Below are 19279 nucleotides of genomic sequence, written 5' to 3' on the forward strand. Positions count from 1 at the left end.
AACAAGCAACAATGCCAGACAAGCGATGCCCTCTTTTGAGTTGATGGCCAGGGTAGCCAAAGGGACTCCCAGACAGTAACCCAGCATAGAACTGGGAAAATGAACAGCAGACCCCAATGTTATCTAAAGGAATATTGACAACTGATTGCTGCTAGTTGAGGTACAGCTGATCTTCCTAAAACAAGGATCTCTAGATAGTCTGACTAGATTCAGGTCATAGATAAGCACTGGGGAATGGCTGGGGGCCCTGACAACACAGTGGACAGTAACAGGGATGACAGAGAATATGGGCTCCAGTGTTGTGTGTGGGGGTATGGGAGGGTGCCATTTGGGAAGTGGGTATACAGATGAATAAGATTGTTTGGGGTGTTCTGTATGATATACACAAAAAAATCAATAAATAAAAAAGTGACATAAAAATGAATAAAAAAACTTTTAAAATTTAAAAAGTCATATAAAACTGTAAAAGGTTTAAAAAGATCTATTCCTCAAAACATGTAAATCAATAGCAAAAGATGAACAAAAATCTCAAGTGAATAAATAGAAGAACATTGCCTGGACTTTTATGGTATGTTCTGTGTCATAAAATAAAAGAAAGAAGAAAGTAAAAGAAGCAAGAGCAGGGAAGTGTTTTCCCTGAAATAAGTTTATGAGACTAGAAAACAGTTCTTTTCTAGGTTTTGTGAGATAACAATTTTTAAAAATTTTATTTTTAATTGAATTCTTGCAATTTTAATACAATATAGTTTGATGGTATTTAGATCCCCTCCCCTATCTGCATCTTCCTCCGAAGGCCCCTGCCCAATTTAATGGTTGTGTGTGTGTGTGTGTGTGTGTGTGTGTGTATAAATGTATGTATATATGTATGTATGTATGTATGTATATAACACAACCTATAGAGTCTGATTTTTATCCCCAAATATCCTTCAGTGTAGGTCCATTCACTGGGCCCACCAAGAGTCCCATCCCTTTAAGAAACTGTCTTTTCCCCTCCCAGCAGCCATCAGTTGCCAAAAGTTCCTTAGCTTGGGTTTGATTTTGTAACCATTACTCCATGTCTATGCTGAGATTTTTGTCTGTGTTGAGGTTGCAAAGGACTTGTGCATGCTATCACCATTGCTGTGCGTTCATATGTATAATTGACCAGCTGTCTGGAAGACTCTGTTTCCTTGTTATCCACTCAGTCTGGGTCTTACAATCTTTTTTTTTTTTCTGTCTTTTTGAGACAGGGTCTCCCTGCCTCTGCCTCCTGAGTGCTGGGATTAAAGGTATGCACCACCATGCCCAGCCCTTAGATTTTTACAATCTTCTGGCTCCTCTTCTGCCATGATCCCTAGCTTTGGGAGGCAGAGGTTTGAAATAGGTGTCCTAATCAGAGATAAGCACTCTGCGGCCTCTTGTTTTCTGCACATTGGCCAATTGTGGATTTCTGTGTTAATTACTATCTGCTGCATAAGGAAGTTTCTCTGGTGAGAGTTGAGAGATGCATTTGTCTTATGTGTAGAGGTTGTATTAAAAATGTGTCACTTAGGGTTAAGTGTCTCACAGACACTTATTCTCTGCCTTTGACCAGTTCTGGAACTTTGTAAGTCTCCATCAGTTGCAAAAAGAAGCTTTTTAAATGAAAGGTGAGAAATACACTTGTCTGTATATATAAGGATGCATCTTTAGAATAAAGTAAGAAATTACATTGGCCTAGGGATGTGGCAAAAGTAGGAATTTCTCTAGGATCTGTGATCAGCTGAGTACATTTGGCTGTTTACAGAGTTTTCTCCCACTGAGCAGGCCTTAATCCCAGTTAGACAGCTGTTGATTGCCCCCAAGATAAAAGTGCCACTACTAGACCAATAGTGACAGTTTTTTGGGCCAGTCATTGTGTTTTTATTAGGCTTTACAGCTGGGTAGGACCATTGATTGGTTTTCGCCCTTGACGGCTTGCATAGTCCTCTGATAACATGAAAGCTAGTCTTAGGGACTAGCGGCCCCTAGGTCAATGCCAGCTCAATTGCTTCAAGTCGTGTAACTGAAGTATGCCCTGTCTTCAGCAATGGGGTCATACCTTCAAATTCTGGGAAGCCATCAAGGGCTATGGCAAAGCCTGTGTTATTTTGGGAGAGTCTTGGACTACCCTGAACAACAACTTGAAGGGAGGTCTCTCCTGTCTGACACTGTATTTGTTGTTACATATGCTTCAGCTGCACTTATATATATTTTGTATGTGTATTTTTCAGTAGGCTTTTGAACTTACACATGAAGAACCAGAAGGAAATGTATAAGGCTTTTTGTTGTTTGGTTTTTTATCTTTTTGAGACAGGCTCTCCCTGTAGCCAGCTGGCCTGGAACTCACAGAGATTTAAATTACATTTGTGCCTGTATGTGTGTATATGCATGTGCAGGTGTCCTTGGAGGCCAGAAGAAGGTGTTAAATCCTCTGAATCTGGAGTTACAGGCTGCCAGATGGGGTTTCTGGTAACTTAACTAAAGTCCTCTGCAAGAGCTGTACCTGCTCTTAACCACTGAGCCAACTCTCCAGCCTGTGAGATGTAAATTTTAAGAAGTAAGAACACATGGAGATGAGTGGGGAGTATAAATGGATGAAAACCACCTTAAAGCAGAACTGATTCTTTGAAAATTATTTTAATGAAACAGAAACTTAAGACTTTTATCCTCCTGGATTCTTTTAAGAAAAGGCATATGCCTGGCATGGTGGTGCATGCTTTTAGTCCCAGCACTCAGGAGGCAGAGGCAGGTGGACCTCTGTGAGTTCAAGGCCAGCATGGTCTACATAGTGAGCTCCAGGCCAGCTGACGCTACCCTGTCTCAAAAAAAAAAAAGACATAAAATGTTTAATCTTTTCTAGTGTTTAAGAAATATTAATAAGACTTTGATTATGAACATTTAGGTTAGGCAAGGAGCATGATATTAATCCTGTAAAATGACAGAAAAGAAAAATATATTGTATACAAATTTAACTCAAGAAGGGAAATTGGCACATACCTGTAAACTCAGCTTTCTGAAGCTAAGGAAGGTAGACTGGGAGTTCCAGGCCTACTTGAGCTATATAATACAGTCAAGGCTAGCCTGGGCTATGCAGGTAGACCCTGTCTCAAAACAAACAACAAAGCAAAAAATTAAAATTAAAATGTATCATACACCTACAAGTGAGAGCTAAAATTGTAGGCGCTGGAGAGATGGCCCAGCAGTTAAGCGCACTTGTTCTTCCTGAGGACCCTGGTTCAATTCCCAGCACCCACATTGTGGCTAACAGCTATCTGTAACTCCAGTTCCAGAGGATCCAATGCCCTCTTCTGACCTCTGAGAGCATTGCACGACACAGGTGCACTTACACACATGCAGGCACATACACATAAAATAAAAATAATAAATAAAATAAGAAAAAAGCTAAAATTGTAAAACTTTTAGAAGAGCACATAGGCATAAGTCTTTGTGACTACTCTCTTTTTAAAGATTTATTTTTATTTATTTATTTATTTGTGTGTGTGTGTGTGTGTGTGTCTGTCTGTCTGTATGTATGTATGTACGTATACACACATATAACCCACAGAGACCAGAAGAGGACTTCTGATCCTCTGGAGCTGAAGTTTCAGGTAGTTTTGAGCTACTCAGTGTGGATGCTGGGAACCAAACTTGGGTCTTCTGCAGGAGCAACAAGTGCTCCAGCCCCCTTTGTGACCTTTTAAGTAATGATTTTTTGCCTATTATACCTAAAACAGCAATAAAAATAAATAAATTAGACTTAATCTTAAAAATATTTGTGATTTAAAAGACACAGTCAAGAAAGTAAAAAGCTTACAAAATCGGGGAAATACTTGTAAATCTGCAAACCCTATATATGATAAGGAACTGAGAATATTTTTAAAAGTCTTAAAACTTGATAATAAAAAGATAACCTGCTTATAATCCCAGAATTTAGGAGGTTGAAGAAGGAAGATCTACAGTTCTGGATTACATAGTAAGACCTTGTCTCAAAAAAACCAAAAATAAAGATGACCTAATTAAAAAAAAATAAACAATGGGTCTGGAGAGATAGCTTAGTGGTTAAGAGCACTGGCTGTCTTGCAGAAGACCGGGGTTCTAATACCAGCCCCATATGGCAGCTGACAACGGTCCATAACTCCAGTTCCAGGGGATCCAACAACCTCTTCTGTCTTCCGAGGGCACTGCACGACACAGGTGCACTTACACATATGCAGGCATTAACGTTCATACACATAAAATAAAAATAAATAAGTAAATAAATAAAATAATAAAAGTGGCCAAAAACCACATGAAAAGATGATCATCTCAAAAATCCAGCATAGACCTTAGGAAAGAAGCCCCAACCTTAGCTGAGGAACTGTTGATAGGTGATCACTGCCAGGTGAGGGAGAGTTGATTTTCTTTAGGGAGTAACCCTAGATAGGCTCCTATCACACTGAGAACTCACACTGAGGGACATCTGGGGACATAAACGTGACTTGATAGGCTTTAACATATATGACAGAAATGAAATCCGGTCAGGGAGCTTTGGTAGGGGTGCAGATAGGGGAGGAGGTCTAAAAAATTAAATAAATACATAGTTTAGAAAAATGATCATGTTAGCCATCAAACTATTACAAAGCAAAAACTCAAATGAGATACCACTCACTAACATGGCTATAATTAGAAAAAACAGATAATAAGAAGTGTTGCGGAGGTGGGAAAACTGAAGCCTTCATCCACTGCTGGAGGGCTTGTGATATGGTACAGGTGGTTTGGACATCTTGCAGTTCTTCTAAAGGTTAACTATACAGAGAGTATGTTACCCAGCAGTTCTTTCGGTATATACTCAAGAGAAATGAAATATGTACACACCTTTAATCCCAGCATTTGGGCAGCAGAGGCAGAAACAGGTGGATCTCTGTGAGATTGAAGCCAGCCTGGGATAGTCTACAAAGTGAGTTCCAGGTTAGCTGGGGCTACATAGTGAGATCCTGCCTCAAAACCAAAAAACAAACAAAGGTAAAAATACATAGATTTGGGATCCCATATGTACCCTATTACCACACATCTTACAGTTTTTGTTTGGTTTTGCTCATTTGTTTGTTTAGAGATAAGGCCATACTGTGTAGCCCAGGTTGTCCTGGAACTTGAGGTCCTCCTGCCTCAGCCTCGTATGTCTTGGGAGTGTTTGGATTACCGTAATGTGCCATTATCCTCAGCTGTTTATCAGCTTTTAAATGCCTGACTCGTGTGTGTGTGTGTGTGTGTGTGTGTGTGTGTGTGTGTGCATGTGGAAGTCAGAGACCAATGTTGGTGTCAGTTCTTGCCTTATGCTTTGTTTCAAATAGGGTCTGTCTTGTTTATTTATAGTTGGGAAAACCAGGCCACCTGGCCGAGAGCTTCTAGCAATTTTTCTATGTCTGCCTCCCATCTCCCTATAGGGGTGCACTGGGATTACAGATATGTGCACTACTGTATCCAGTACTTGGGTCCTGGGGATCCAAACTCAAGTTGTCAGGCTTGTATCGCAAGCATTTTACCCACTGAGCCATCTCTCCAACCCAGTACTGCATTTTTAAATGAGAAAATTAAAGGCAGATACTAGGGGCCTGGAGACATGGCTCAGGGGTTAAGAGCACTTGCTGCTCTTGCAGAAGACTCGGCTTCAGTTTCCAGCACCCACATGTGGCTAACAACTGCCCACAACTCCAATTCCAGAGGATCCCACATCTTCTTCTGGCCTCGGTGGCATTGCACTTACATACATGCAGGCAAACACTCATACACACAAAATAAAAGTAAATAAATAAAAAAAATTTAAAAGGTAGATACTAGGACTGATGGGGAAAAGGATTTCTATTTCTAATATAGAAGCTGAAAAAAACTCAGGAAATACTTTCACATCTTAAATGTAGTAAAAAACATGACGCTGTAAAACAAGAACTACAGGTTATTCAAAACACGAAAGAACTATTAAGAATGAAAAGGGTAAAAGGAAAAAGCTGAAATAGCTCAGAAGAAGGTAAGGTTAGATTTATCTAAATTTAGGAATCGTTTAAGTAATAGGAAATCCAAAAACAAACAATAAGGGGGAAAAAACTAGAAGAGATAATCAAACAGAATGCGTTGTTGGGAAGCTGATGATAGAAGATTCTAGACTAAAAAAGCTAGTCAAGGACCTAGCGAAACGAGTGCCTGAAGGAATAGATTGTGAAGGTTTAGGTGAATTGAGGAAAAACAAATTTTGAATACCTCAACATAGAAAAACCTAGTCACTTGTCAATCTAAGGAATCGGAATGGCACTAGACTTAGGGACTTTCTTCATTAGACGCTAAAAGATATGAAGCAGTCTTCAAACTTAAAAGGAAAATTATTTCCAGTCAATAATGTTCTATTCTGCCCAACTCTGAATAGATGTGAAGGTAGAAGGTGGAGGTTTTCAAGTAAGTAAATTACTCATCAGACCTGTCTCAGAAAGCTACTAGAGCATGTGTTCCACAAAGGTAAGACCTTAAACTATGAAAAAGGAGGATTCAAGCTGTCTTGATGTTATCCAACATGGAAATTCACAATGAAGTCCCAGGATAAATGGTCCAGTTTAAGCAGGAGTGTGGAGATGGAGGCTCCAGATATATATATATATATAATTTTGTATTGACTTTTTTGTGTGTGTATTTCATACAGAACATCCCAAACAATCTTATTCATCCATATACCCACATCCCAAATGGTACCATCCCATACCCCCCACACACCACTTGAGCCCATATGCTCTGTCACCCCTGTTACTGTCCACTGTGTCATTGGTGCCTCCAGCATTCTCCAGTGCTTGTCCATCTGCTAAGTCAGCCTATCTAGAGTTCCTTGTTTTAGGAAGATCAGCTCTTCCTCATCTAGCAGCAATCAGTTGCCAATATTCCTACAGCTAACATTGGGGTTTCCCAGTTCTATGCTGGGTTACTGTCCAGACAGTATGTTTTAAGAAAGAAATTGTTGAGGGGCCAGTGAGATGGCTCAGTGGTAAGGGTGCCTTCCACCAATTTGACAGCCTGAGTTTGACCCCCAGAGCCCACATGAGCAAAGGAGAGAACTGACTTGGGTATGTTGTCCTCTGACTTTTGTACTTGTGCTGTGGCACACAATGAATGAATGAATGAATGAATAAATGTAATTAAAGAACAGAAAAGATTTCCTGAGAAGTTTGATCAGATGATGAAAGTTTGATCTTTTATATTGCTTATACCAGTTATGAGTAATAGTTGCAAATTCATAACCAAAACCTGTAATACAACTTATATTGGGGAATAGAAGGGGAGGGGCACGTGGAGAAGGGGAGGTGTGAGTGCTAGGTTGTCACTCCTGTAGTATGCAGGCTAAAATGGGTAATTTAGACATTTGAACAAAAATGTTAGAGGAAACTGAAAGGGTTTAAGGAGACGCATTCTAGGGAATTGTTCTGATTTTTATTAGTAAAATGATAATATTTATGATAGTTTTATATACATTAGCAATAACATGGAAGTATATAATTAAAGTTGTAATGAACATCTCCATAATCGGACCATATTCATATTTCTGACCAGAATGAAGTAGAAATAAAAAATTAGTATGTTTAGGCACACCAAATATCAATCTCTAAGAAATTATAACAATCCTACCATGTAACAGGCTAAGGAATAAAGTAGTAGAAAGGAGAAAGACTGTCTCTCAAAACCCAGCCAAGGAATTTTGGTAGGAGCTTCATATTTTAAATCAATGTACTTGCAAAAGAAGCATTAAATTTAATATTTTAGATAATGAGCTCCTTTAAAAAGCCCATTGGAGGCCGGGCATGGTGGCGCATGCCTTTAATCCCAGCACTTGGGAGGCAGAGGCAGACAGATCTCTGAGTTTGAGGCCAACTTGGTCTCCATGGTGAATCTAGGACAGCTGAGGCTACGGGGAGACCCTGTCTCAAAAAAAAAAAAAAAAAAGCTGCCTGTCACATGAAACAAAAAAAAATCCCATTTAAAAAAATAATAGGTAAAAATACAATCATTTAGTTATTTTCTCTATGACTTTCCTATTTTGTAAGCTGTCTGGATTTCTTGTAACTTTTTTTCCCTGTCTGATGGGTTGTGTCTTCTTAGGCCTTAAACACAGACAGTTTGAAAATATCAGCTCGTCTGAACTTGTTGGACCACGAGTTGTCTAAAAAAAGTTTGCAGCTTGAAAGCAGCACAACTGATGAGAAAATACAGATTTTAGAACAAGTTCAAGCTCTCCAAAAAGAAAGGGATCAGCTCCAGAGACAAAGGACCAGTGTAGATGAAAAACTTAAAAACGGTAGAGTGCTGTCACCCAAAGTAAGTCAGTATTCTTTGGAACTGGAGTTGCTATATGATGATGCACGACTTGGGTGATTTCCACGGACTCTTATCACATGATTATAAAAATGATAAATCTGATAAACTTCGTTTCGAGATTTTGTTATCTGTAATAAGTTCATCTGTTTGGTACTAGAGGCCATGCTTGGTTAGAAACAGATGTCTTCACAGAATGTATCTGAATGTACTCTTCCGGCATTGCCAGGCATTAGGAAACTACTGCTTTCCTTGAATATGTCCTCCTCTGCTGAGTGTCTCACCTAAAATCACAGATCACAGAATATGATGTGAGGGGCTTTTTTCAAGGAGGGCATCTAACTCCCCTCTTTTTTTCTCTCTTTAACTTTTTTTCTTGTATATTTTGTGTGTATATGTGTATGTGCCTGGGCACCTGTATACCATGGAGGTCAAGAAGACAACTTTTCATTTCTCACCTTCCACCATGTGGTTCCCAGGGATTGAACTCAGGTAGTCAGGCTTGGTGTCAAGACCCCTTACCTGCTGAGCCACTTCCTCTATCCTCTGTGCATCCTTGGCAATGATGCTAGGGAATTCACTACATACATACAGTAGATGCCTACAGTATTAAGGGTTCATTCTTTCCCTAAAAGCTTGATGAAGAAATGGATGTTTTGAAGCAAATTCTACGCTGTCCAAACATAAATACACACAAAATTCAAATCCCAGTGCAGTATCTTTTACTTCTAGTTTTCATTTGAGATGGCATATAGCTCTTTCTTGCCTTTTTTTTTTTTTTTGACATGTAAAAGATGATTCATTCATTGGCTATCAAATTGCTCAAGAATTAGTCTTTTTAAACAATTTTATTTCTGTGGGAATGGTCCTTATGTCTTGTTTTATCAGACAAAGATGAATATTTGAGCCTGAATTTTCTCTACAAATATTTAATGTTAAGGCCTACAGTTACCAAAACAAGAGAAAATTGCTAAAAGAGAGTGAATTTCTGGGAACCATGTTCCTTGCTGAATCTTGTGTTTTAGATTGGGCAAGAGAGAGAAAGTTAAAGGGGCCAGTTAAGAAACAGGAGAAAGGTTATCATGAAATAGGACTATTGCTCAATGAATTGATGAAAGCAATTGAAGAATAATTTGGCTGGGGACTGAATGGCAGCTGAGGGAACATTCTACATGTTTATTGCTTTATTTTACAACTTAACGTGGGTTGCTATATAGGCAGCTCAAAGGATCAGGCTCTTTTCCTAAAATGTTAAGTTAGAGCCCCAAGCTTTTATATTAGAAGGAATGAGAGCCTAAGACACAGTAAAACTTCAGGAATTCTGCCTGCCTAAGAAGGTTTAGGCCATATGGGGGTGGGGGGGCAAAGAACAACAACAAAAAGTACTAAGTGTTATGTTTCCCTTGATAAATGCGTATTCTATCTGGGAAAAGAGAAATCTAAGAAAACTATTATCTGTAAAGTACATGAAAAGTCATGGGTAATGCAGTAAGGCCATGCTTATAAACAAAGCAGTGCTGCAGTAATCATCTAGGGAAAAGCTACATCAGTGCCACCTTGGTGGATTAGAATCTTGAAAAATGTAGTAAACTACTCTGACAGAACATTGTTAAGTAAAGCAGACATAGGAATGGACAAATTAGAGCTGGAGAGATGGCTCTGAGGTTAAGAACACGTGCTGCCCTTGCAGAGGACCTGAGTTCAGTTTCCAGCACCCACCTCATGTGCCTCACAATTGCCTGCTGTCTCTAGTTCCATGAGACCTGATGCCTTTTTCTGGCCTCTGAAATCACCTGCACTCACAATGCACACATACATATACTCAAGCACACACACACACACACACACACACACACACACACACACACACATATACATAAAATCAAAATAATAAATTTTTTAAAAGTTAAATGAGCAAACTATGTTTTCAGAAGGTAGAAGTCCATTATTAAGAAACTTTGAAGCTAGATGTGGAAGCATAGCCCTGTGATCCTAGTTCTTGGGAGAAGTGAGAAGATTGCTGTAAGTTAGAAGTCAGCCTGTTCTACATAATGAGTTCTAGGCCAGCCAAGGATACACTTCTCTAAAAAATTTTAAAAACTGAGACTTCTGGCTTCTATTTCATGTGGAATTTTATGACTGGGAACTTTGTTTATAGATTTGTGGTAACAATATAACACCATGTAGAATGGCTAGTTAGCAGCCATCCTGAATTTGTTTAAGGAAATGGTGGACCTCGCACAGTTAGGGTTCCAGCTTGTCTTTTGAGCTTCTCCTTGCCTTCCCCCACATAGTTGGCTTTCCTTACTGTAGTTTGGAAGTGAGCACTGCTCTCACTATTTTAAAGTCAAGATTAATAGTCTCAGATAGATCTGCAAGTAGCAAATTAATGGAAACAGGAAATTCTAAAGCGACAAAAGTCATGAATAAAATATATGTGGAAAGTTTGCCATCTTGAAGTCTTTAAACTTAAAATTTTCTTTTTAAAGTATTTCATCTTCATTATATTATTTATGGGAATTGATAGACTTTAGATCATTTTACTAGTAGAAGATTGCCCAGCAATTTACTGTGGACAAATCACCTCTTTTTTTAATGAAATGTGTATACACAATTATAGTGATCAAATCAGGGTAATTTAGCATCTCCTCATATTATTTCTATGTAGTGAACGTTTGAATTCTTCTAATGTTGCAGGCTATGACAGCCTATTTCTGGTCTAGTTAACCTTCCTGCTGCTATAATAAAACACCCACTCTGACCAAAAGCAACTGAAGGGAGGAAAAGGTTTGCTTCAGCTTATAGGTCCATCACTGAGGGAAGCTGGGCAGGAACTCAAGCAGGAACATGAAGTAGAAACCATGCTTGCTGACTAACTTGCTGTCTCATGCTGAGCCAGCTTCCCAGGACCACCTGCCAAAGGAATGATGCCTCCAACAGTAGACTGTAGTTTCCATTGTTGAGGTGAGTTCCTGTCTGAGGTCCTGTATTTCCTGGGAGAGATGCTGGTTGAGATCAGTGTGTGTCCCAAACCTCTGGCTGTGAGTCCAGTGTCTGCTACTGATGTCACCAGGCTAATTCTTACTAGGATTGCTAAGATGGCTGACCTCCTTGTTCTGGTTCCTTCTTTTCCTCTCCCAGTGTGTATAGGGTTAGTTTGGGTATGAGAATGACTGGAGAGCAGATGTCCTCAATCTGTGGAGAGATGCAGGAATATATTTTGGAGGAACAGAGAAAGAGTAGTTTCAAGGTTAGAGCAGTATTGCCCTTAATTGTGACATTGCAGCTTGATGAATGTGGTCACTACAGTGTTGCAGACCAAGATTTGAAGTCTTACATCTGAGTAGCATTGTCTTATTAGGAACAAAATCATCAGTGAGAGATAATTGTCTAAATAACATAAGAACTTAAGTCTAATGTCTGGAATGTATAATCCCTTGAACTCTTAAAGAAATATACGGATGAAAATATCTGCATTCCCATATCATTCTAATATCTTTTAACTTTCCATTTTCTTTCTTAATAACCATGAGATACAATAACATTAACAAACAAATAAAAAAACTTAAAACAATCATCTTTAAAAACCAGTACAGGAAGTTAAAACTCAAAGTAATCCCCTTTAGAAACAGGCCCAAACAATGTTAAAATCTAAACTCCCATTGTGGAGATTTGGCATTACTCCCTTAGTCTGAACTAGAAATGCATTGCTTATTCTATGACATCATCAAGAAACTAAAACAAAAATAAATTGCAAGAGAATTAGGACATATGATTAAATGTCTGGAGTTTATCCTAGGCACCCCTGGTACTGGTAGGTTAGACTTGATATAAAAGAAGAAAGTACCCTCAGATATATATATATGCCTCAAATAAAAAAGCTAATTAAAGGAATCCATGCCTCTCACTAACCTTTGTAGCTGTACATGTGAAGCAAAGTTCTTCAGATTTCTCCATTCCTAGATACAGGCTATGGTGGAAAAGAAACTCATGAGGGCAGCAGAAGGAACAGGACACTATGTCCAGCACATAAATCACTGGGTTGTTGCTCTGAAAACATATGTCTCACCCGAGCACTACCTGTGACTTTCCATGTATTCTGAAATTTAAAATGGTTACGTCTAATTAGAAAAGTAGGTGCCTGAGCACAGCTTTCTTGGTGCCCACCAGGGCCTAAGATCAAAATTTCAAGCCCCTTTGCCTGAGAAAAAGTTCAGGAGAAAAAAAAATGGCTTTTAAAATCTTTTTCCGTTTTCCATTTGTCCATGGGGCCAGCTGCCTGAAAGTCTTTAAATGTTCCACTGAAACAGCCCAGCTGTTCTGCCTAAGCCTGAATGCCCCAAGGCAAGATAGCAAAATAGATAAGGAAGTTCTTGTGGTCCCTTAAGAGCCAAAGTCAGTGTGAGCTTGAAAATCTCTGCATGACCATCAAATAAACAAGTTATTAGAATTTCGGGGTCCTATCTTGGTCAAAAGGGAGAAAGGGTCCCCTAGAGGGTTCTTAGTCTCATTCATAAGAGAATTTAATTTAAGAATGGGCCAACCAGAAACTTTTACCATTTTATTCAACTCTTAAAGAAAAAAAATCCCCAGGGCAGGTGAGCTGGCAATCTTGTCAGCTGCCTTGAGGGAGTGAATAGCGGGAAAGGAAGCAAGCCATGGAGTCATGCAGGCTTAAAGCTTGTGGGAGGTCAGACATATGGCAGGCAGCTAGCTACATGGCAAGGAGTAGAAAGCTTTAGAGAAAAAGTACAAGATACTAGGAAACCTAAAGTGTTAATGAAAGCATGTTTATAAAGGGATATAAAGAAGAAATTTTTCTCTGAAAAATTTAGAAAAGCAGGTAGACTTACAGAGACCTAAACATTTGTAGCTAGGTTTAGAAGCAGAACAAGAGTTATGGGAGGGGGAGAGAGGAGAAGGAGAAGGGGATTCCCGGGAGGAGGCCAGAGTGGGAGAGGTAGGAGGGGTGTTCTGTCCATGAGGGGTATTGGAGGCAGGGTCTGGAATTGGGGTAGAAGTAGATATGGGAGGGATAAACGGGTTATTTGAGCTAGAAGCCGGAATAGGGGAGAGTAGGGAATGTTTGCTAAGGAGCTGTTTAAGGTTGTGGATTTCCTCAAGTAGAGTAAGGTTAGTGGAGGGAGAGGGAGTGACAGACTTAGAGAGCCAGAGAGGGGAGGGGGATGATCATGGAGAGGGAGTTTGAGGTGAAGAAGGAAGGGGAGCCGGGTTGGGCTCTGGGAGGGAAGGTAAGGGAGAGTATAGCAAGGGAAGAGCAGGGGGAGAATTTGGCTGTAACTCAGGCTGGGGAGCAGGAGGAGGTTGAGGCTGGGTCCTAATTGGAAGCAGTTCATCAGCTATGTTAGGGTCAAAGGCTGAGGTAGAAGGGTAGGGAGTGGGAGGGGCAGAGGCCCCTGGCAGGTTGGGATCCCATGAAACTGTCTTAGAGAGGAGAACCTGATGGGAAGAACATGAGACACGGAGGGGTTAGCATGGAGATCAAAGAAAGCTTGGACATATGGGAGCTTGGACCGTTTGCTGTTACGATGACAGAAATTATCTAAATCTCTCTAAATCTCTCTCTAGGGTTCCAATGTCTGGCCAAACAGAGTCATTATCTAACTCGTACTGAGGGCAGGCAGTGTTGAACAGGAACTTCAGGTGCTTGACTGTGTCTGAGAGTCCTAGTTGTTTTAAGGATTTAAGAAGACAAGAGGTGTGAGACCCTGAGACTTGGACTGAGTGGTTCCCATAGCAACAGATTATGTACAGAGTGAAGAGGAGATAGAGAAGGAACAGAGCAGGCGGGTAGGAGGAGACAAAGAGAATCATTTCTCCACAGGGAGCAAAGGCAGGATCACAAGTCCAGGCAGGAAAGTGCAGCGTACGAGGAAAAGAGAGACGGAGGGAGTAGAAGGAGAATGGTTTGGCATAGGTCATGCAAAACGAGAACAAGGAGAATCACTCACCAAGGAAAGCGTACTTTTCTTGGCATGGGTTTGAGTTATTCTCGGGTCCCTGAAGGTGATGTCCCACAAACAGATCATCAGGGAGGGGAAAGACGAGGCCCTGTCCTGGACAGGAAGTAGTGTGTGTTCCTATCTCTGGGAATAGCGTCCTGTACCCAGAGAGAGGAATGAGTTTTCTGACACACGGGTGTGATTTTGAGGCAAACGAGACCAGCGGAAAACTGCAACGAGAGTGTGGTGCGACCGGCCAATAGATGGAGACAAAGGACAAGGAATGGGATGGGAGAAAAGAAAGAGAGATAGTGAGTGAGCAGGACAGGGTGATAGATCTGGAGGTTTAGTGGCCTCTCCTGGCCTCTGTTCAGATAGTCTGACACTACTACATGGTACCAGGCTTCAGCCACTCTCCATGATCCCCTCAATCTTGTATATTTCTTGTGTTCAAAACCAGAGCCACATGGGGACTCCTAAAAATTAACTAGTTTTGTCTGGCTTTGGTGGCCCACACCTTTGATCCCAGCACTTGGGAGGCAGAAGTAGGCCTCTGTGAGTTCAAGGCCAGCCTGGTCTACATAGCCAGTTCCAGGCCAGCTGAGGCTAAAGGGAGACCCTGTCTCAAAAATACCAAAAAAAAAAAAAAAGCTAGTTTGTCTGCCAGCTTGAAATACAACATTGGCCTTCTTGGACCACAGCTTCTCTATGCTGACCCTGAGGAACTACTTTCCCCGTTATCCCATTGAAACAGAAGATTTCACCTCAGTGATGCTGATCTCTAATTAACCACAGCTGATTCTTCAGCCCAGTTGATCAGCACCCTATTGTCCCAATGAAGCACAAAGGGTTTCATTCACTTCAATGGTACCAATCTTTTATTAATCACAGCTGATTCTTCAGTTCCAGCTGATCAGCACACACACACAGTCTTAATCCAAAATATTATGCAAATGGCCCCTATCAACTCTTGATAGAATATCTGCCTCCCCTGAAACTTCATAAGCCAGGTCTCCACTCTTTCAGCATTCTTCTCTTCCAAGACCCCACAGAATGGCCCATTAGTTAAGCTCTAATCACTTAATGGCTTTTCTAGTCTGGAGTGGCAAAGTCATCTATATTCTTCCCAAGACAACATGGTCAGGTTCCTCACAATAGTACCCCATTTCTCTGGTAACAATTTCTGTTCTAGTTTCCTTTCTGTTACTGTGGTAACACTCTGACCAAAAGCAACTTAGTGGAGGAAAAGGTTTATTTCAGCTTATACATTCCATAGTCCATCATTGAGAAAAGTTGGGCAGGAACTCAAGCAGGAACTTGAAGCAGAAACCATGGAGGAACACTGCTTGCTGACTACCTTTCTGGCTCATGCTTAGCCAGCTTTCTTAGATAATCCAGGACTACCTTCCAAGGGAATGGTGCCACAGTAGGCTGGGCCCTCCTTTATCAGTTAACAAAACAGTTTCCCACAGACATGTCCCTCAGGCCAGGCCAATCTGGGAACAATCCCATTGAGACTCCCATCTCAAGTGACTCTAGGCTGTATTAAGTTGACAGTTAAAGCTAACTAGGACACCCACTATACTGTGGATCATAGGCTGGTCTCTGAGAAGAAGACTGTTAGAAAAGCTCATCCTCATGACCCACCCAGACTTGCTGAATCAGAATCTGTATTTTATCAGCCTCTTGGGCGGTTTCCCATGGCCACTGACCTTGACTGTTGTTGCTGTTGCTAAATTAGAGGGAACCACAACCACATACAACAGTTTTTAATTTTTTTACTTTTTAAAAAAATATATTTTATTATTTTTATTTTATGTTTATGAGTATATTGCCTGCATGTATGTGAGTGCACTCATGTCATACAATGCCATGGAGGTCAGAAGAGGGCATCAGATTCCCCTGGAACTGGAGTTAAGGATGGCTTGTAGCCACCATGTAGGTGCTGGGAATTGAACCTGGGTCCTCTGCAAGAGCAGTCCGTGCTCTTAATCACTTAGCCATCTCTCCAGCCCCTTATTTTTTTACTTTTTAATTTATACTTTGTTTATGCACATGTGCACATGCACACATGCCACAGTGCGTGTGTGGATGTCAAAGCCAACTGGCAGGAGTCAGTTCTCTCCTTTCACCCTAAGGACCCCAGGGAACAAACTCAGGTAGTTGGACTTGGCAGCAAGAGCCATCTTCTGAGCCATCTCAAAGGCCCACCTGCAGCAGTTTGAGTGGGTAATCCTCAGGGTTCTAGGTTATACTCCCTTATATTTTTGTAACAATTCCTTAACTTAGATCCAAAATTATTGAAACTAAATTTTTACTAAATTGTTCTCAGCCTTGTATAAAGGCAAACTCTTCTTCATATTTGTTTTTATAAAATACAATCAAATGAAATGAAAATTTAAATGTATTCTCTTTGGATAGATCACTTTTATTTCTTGGTTCCTTTTGCTCATTCACCTAAGTAACTTTGAAAGGTACTTAAGGATTTTTTTTTTGTCCCTCAAAAATATGATTATGGGGGCTGGAGAGATGGCTCAGGGCTTACCAAGTGAGTACTATTCTTGCAGAGGACCTGAGTTTGGTTCCTAACACCCACATTGGGTGACTCACAACTGCCTATAACTCCAACTCCAGGGCATCTGTATATCCTCTTCTGGGCTCTGAGGGGCACCTGCACTCACTCTTGTGCATAAACCCCCACACAGCCATACACATAATTTAAAAAATAATGAAAGTAAATATTTTTCAAATGTGATTCTTTTGTTTCTTAAGGACATTCCATGAAAATATAATAGACTGGAGGTTAGTTATTGACCATAGGATGGTTATTGAACTTGTTTTTCCAAAATTGTTCTTCCAGAAGTTTTATAAGATGGCTTTTAAAAATGGGTATTTAGGGGGCTGGAGAAATGGCTCAGCAGTTGAGAGCACTGGCTGTTCTTGCAGAGGACCAAGGTTCAATTCCCAGCACTCACATCAAGGAGCTCACAACCACCTATACCTCTAGTTCCAGGGACTCTGACACTCTGACCCTCTATTCTGGCATCTTCAGGCACTGCCACTCAAGTGGCATTCATACATACACATACACACACACACACACACACACACACACACACACACACACACTTAAAAAAAAATAAGTATTCAACCTCCCACTAGATTTAAGTTCTTGCCTGTTTCCTCAGTTCCAAAAAAGGAGGTCTAGAAGTCACTAAGATTCATAGGTAGATTAGAAATAGTCACACAATTTTCCTTTGGAATGCTGAAGAGTGATGGAAAAAATAACCAGAGATATATGAAAATATTTAAAAAATTTTCTTTTATTAACTCAGATACTGATTAAATTATATAATATTATGCTAAGCAATGAAGATGTATGGACAAAGACAGTCTGCCTTAAAGAAACTTCATTTAAGTGACCTCCACAATAGGCATAGGGATACAGAACATATTTCTGAATCTCACTCTTCTTTTTTCTTTTTTGGGGTCTTTTTGAGCCAGGGTCTCCCTGTAGCCCCAGCTGTCCTGGATTCACTATGGAGACCAGGCTGGCTTCGAACTCGCAGAGATCCGCCTGTCTCTGCCTCCCGAGTGCTGGGATTAAAGGCATGCGCCACCACGCCTGGCCTAAATCTCACTCTTTTGAAATAATTTTATAACAGAGATTTGATTTTTTTCCGTCTCCTTTCTTCCCAAATACATGACTTTGGATAGCTCAAAAGAACTGTCAGGTTTTTTTTTTTCCTACAAAGGAATAGTATATGAAATCATGTTATATTTCCACCAGTTTAAAATATTTTATTATTTTTTATTTTATGTGTATGAGTGTATTGCCTGCATGTAAGTGCACCCATGTCATGCAATGCCCACAAAGGTCAGAAGAGGGCATTGGATCCCCTGGAATTGGAATTAGGATGGTTGTTAGCCATCATTTAGGTGCTGGGAATTGAACCCGGGCCCTCTGCAAGAGCAGCCAGTGCTCTTAACTGCTGAGCCATCTCTCCTGCCCTGCCACCATTTTAATAATATTTCATATGATCTTTTTTATTTGAAGGAGATGAAACAGGGTCTCATTATGCAGTCCAGGTTGGCCTTGAACTCGTGATTGTCCTACATAAGCCTCCCACATACTAGAATTACAGGTACATGCCCCCATTCATGATATGTTTCACTTTCTTAAATCTTTACTTACTTGGTTACCTATGCTTCATTTTTTTTTTCCCTCAGAGGCTCTCCTCTGATCACTCGTTCTTAGTAACTGATTCTGAGTGTATGCTTTTTCTTGTAGCACTATCTTGTTTTGCTAGGTCTTTGGAGGCATAGCAGGACTACTAAGTCTCATTAGTAGAATACTGACATTTTAAGTGCATTTTAGTAATATTGGAGAGAGATGACACTATTGCAAATTCTGTGGGCTGAGATTGTGTTTATTTTTTGGATTGGATAATTATTATTTGTTGGAGCATTTTAAAACACACTTGGAGCATTTTAAAACACCTTGGAGCATTTTAAAACACACTTAAGTTTTGCATCTTCCATTTTTTTATACAAAGTTTATTGTGAAGATCTGATGACTATATATTATATATAGACATGCAATGCATTGTATAGCTTAGCCAAATTCAGAGAGAAAAATATTGTTCCTTAAACCCAAAAAGCATAGTAAGATCTAAGTATATGACAAAGTTCAAGTTAGACTATTTCTATAAGATGAATGCTTTCTATTATATCTAGGAAGAACATCTTCTGTTCCAACTTGAAGAGGGGATTGAAGCTTTGGAAACTGCAATTGAATACAAGAATGAAAGTATCAAGAGTCGCCAGAACTCACTGAGAGCATCATTCCAGAATCTCTCTCAGAGTGAAGCAAATATTTTGGAGAAATTAGTTTGCCTGAATCTTGTTGAGATTAGAGCTGTTCTTTTCAAATATTTCAATAAGGTTTGTTTCCAGGGAACAATATTTTTCCCACAAAGAAGAGTGGATAT

General features: G+C 40.1%; 1 protein-coding gene across 1 annotated transcript in view; it reads left to right on the forward strand.

Annotated features, from left to right (window-relative positions):
* Positions 1-19279, forward strand: part of Kif27 (kinesin family member 27) — a 123711-nt gene that overhangs the window by 95164 nt on the left and 9268 nt on the right. The window contains exons 13-14 of the mRNA XM_017800475.2: positions 8113-8328; positions 19026-19232. Of these exons, the coding sequence (XP_017655964.1) occupies positions 8113-8328; positions 19026-19232 (423 nt within the window). The remainder of the gene's footprint in view (positions 1-8112; positions 8329-19025; positions 19233-19279) is intronic.

This window comes from Nannospalax galili, unplaced genomic scaffold, assembly GCF_000622305.1.
Source record: "Nannospalax galili isolate Female #2095 unplaced genomic scaffold, S.galili_v1.0 scaffold1640, whole genome shotgun sequence".
Lineage (NCBI taxonomy): Eukaryota > Metazoa > Chordata > Mammalia > Rodentia > Spalacidae > Nannospalax > Nannospalax galili.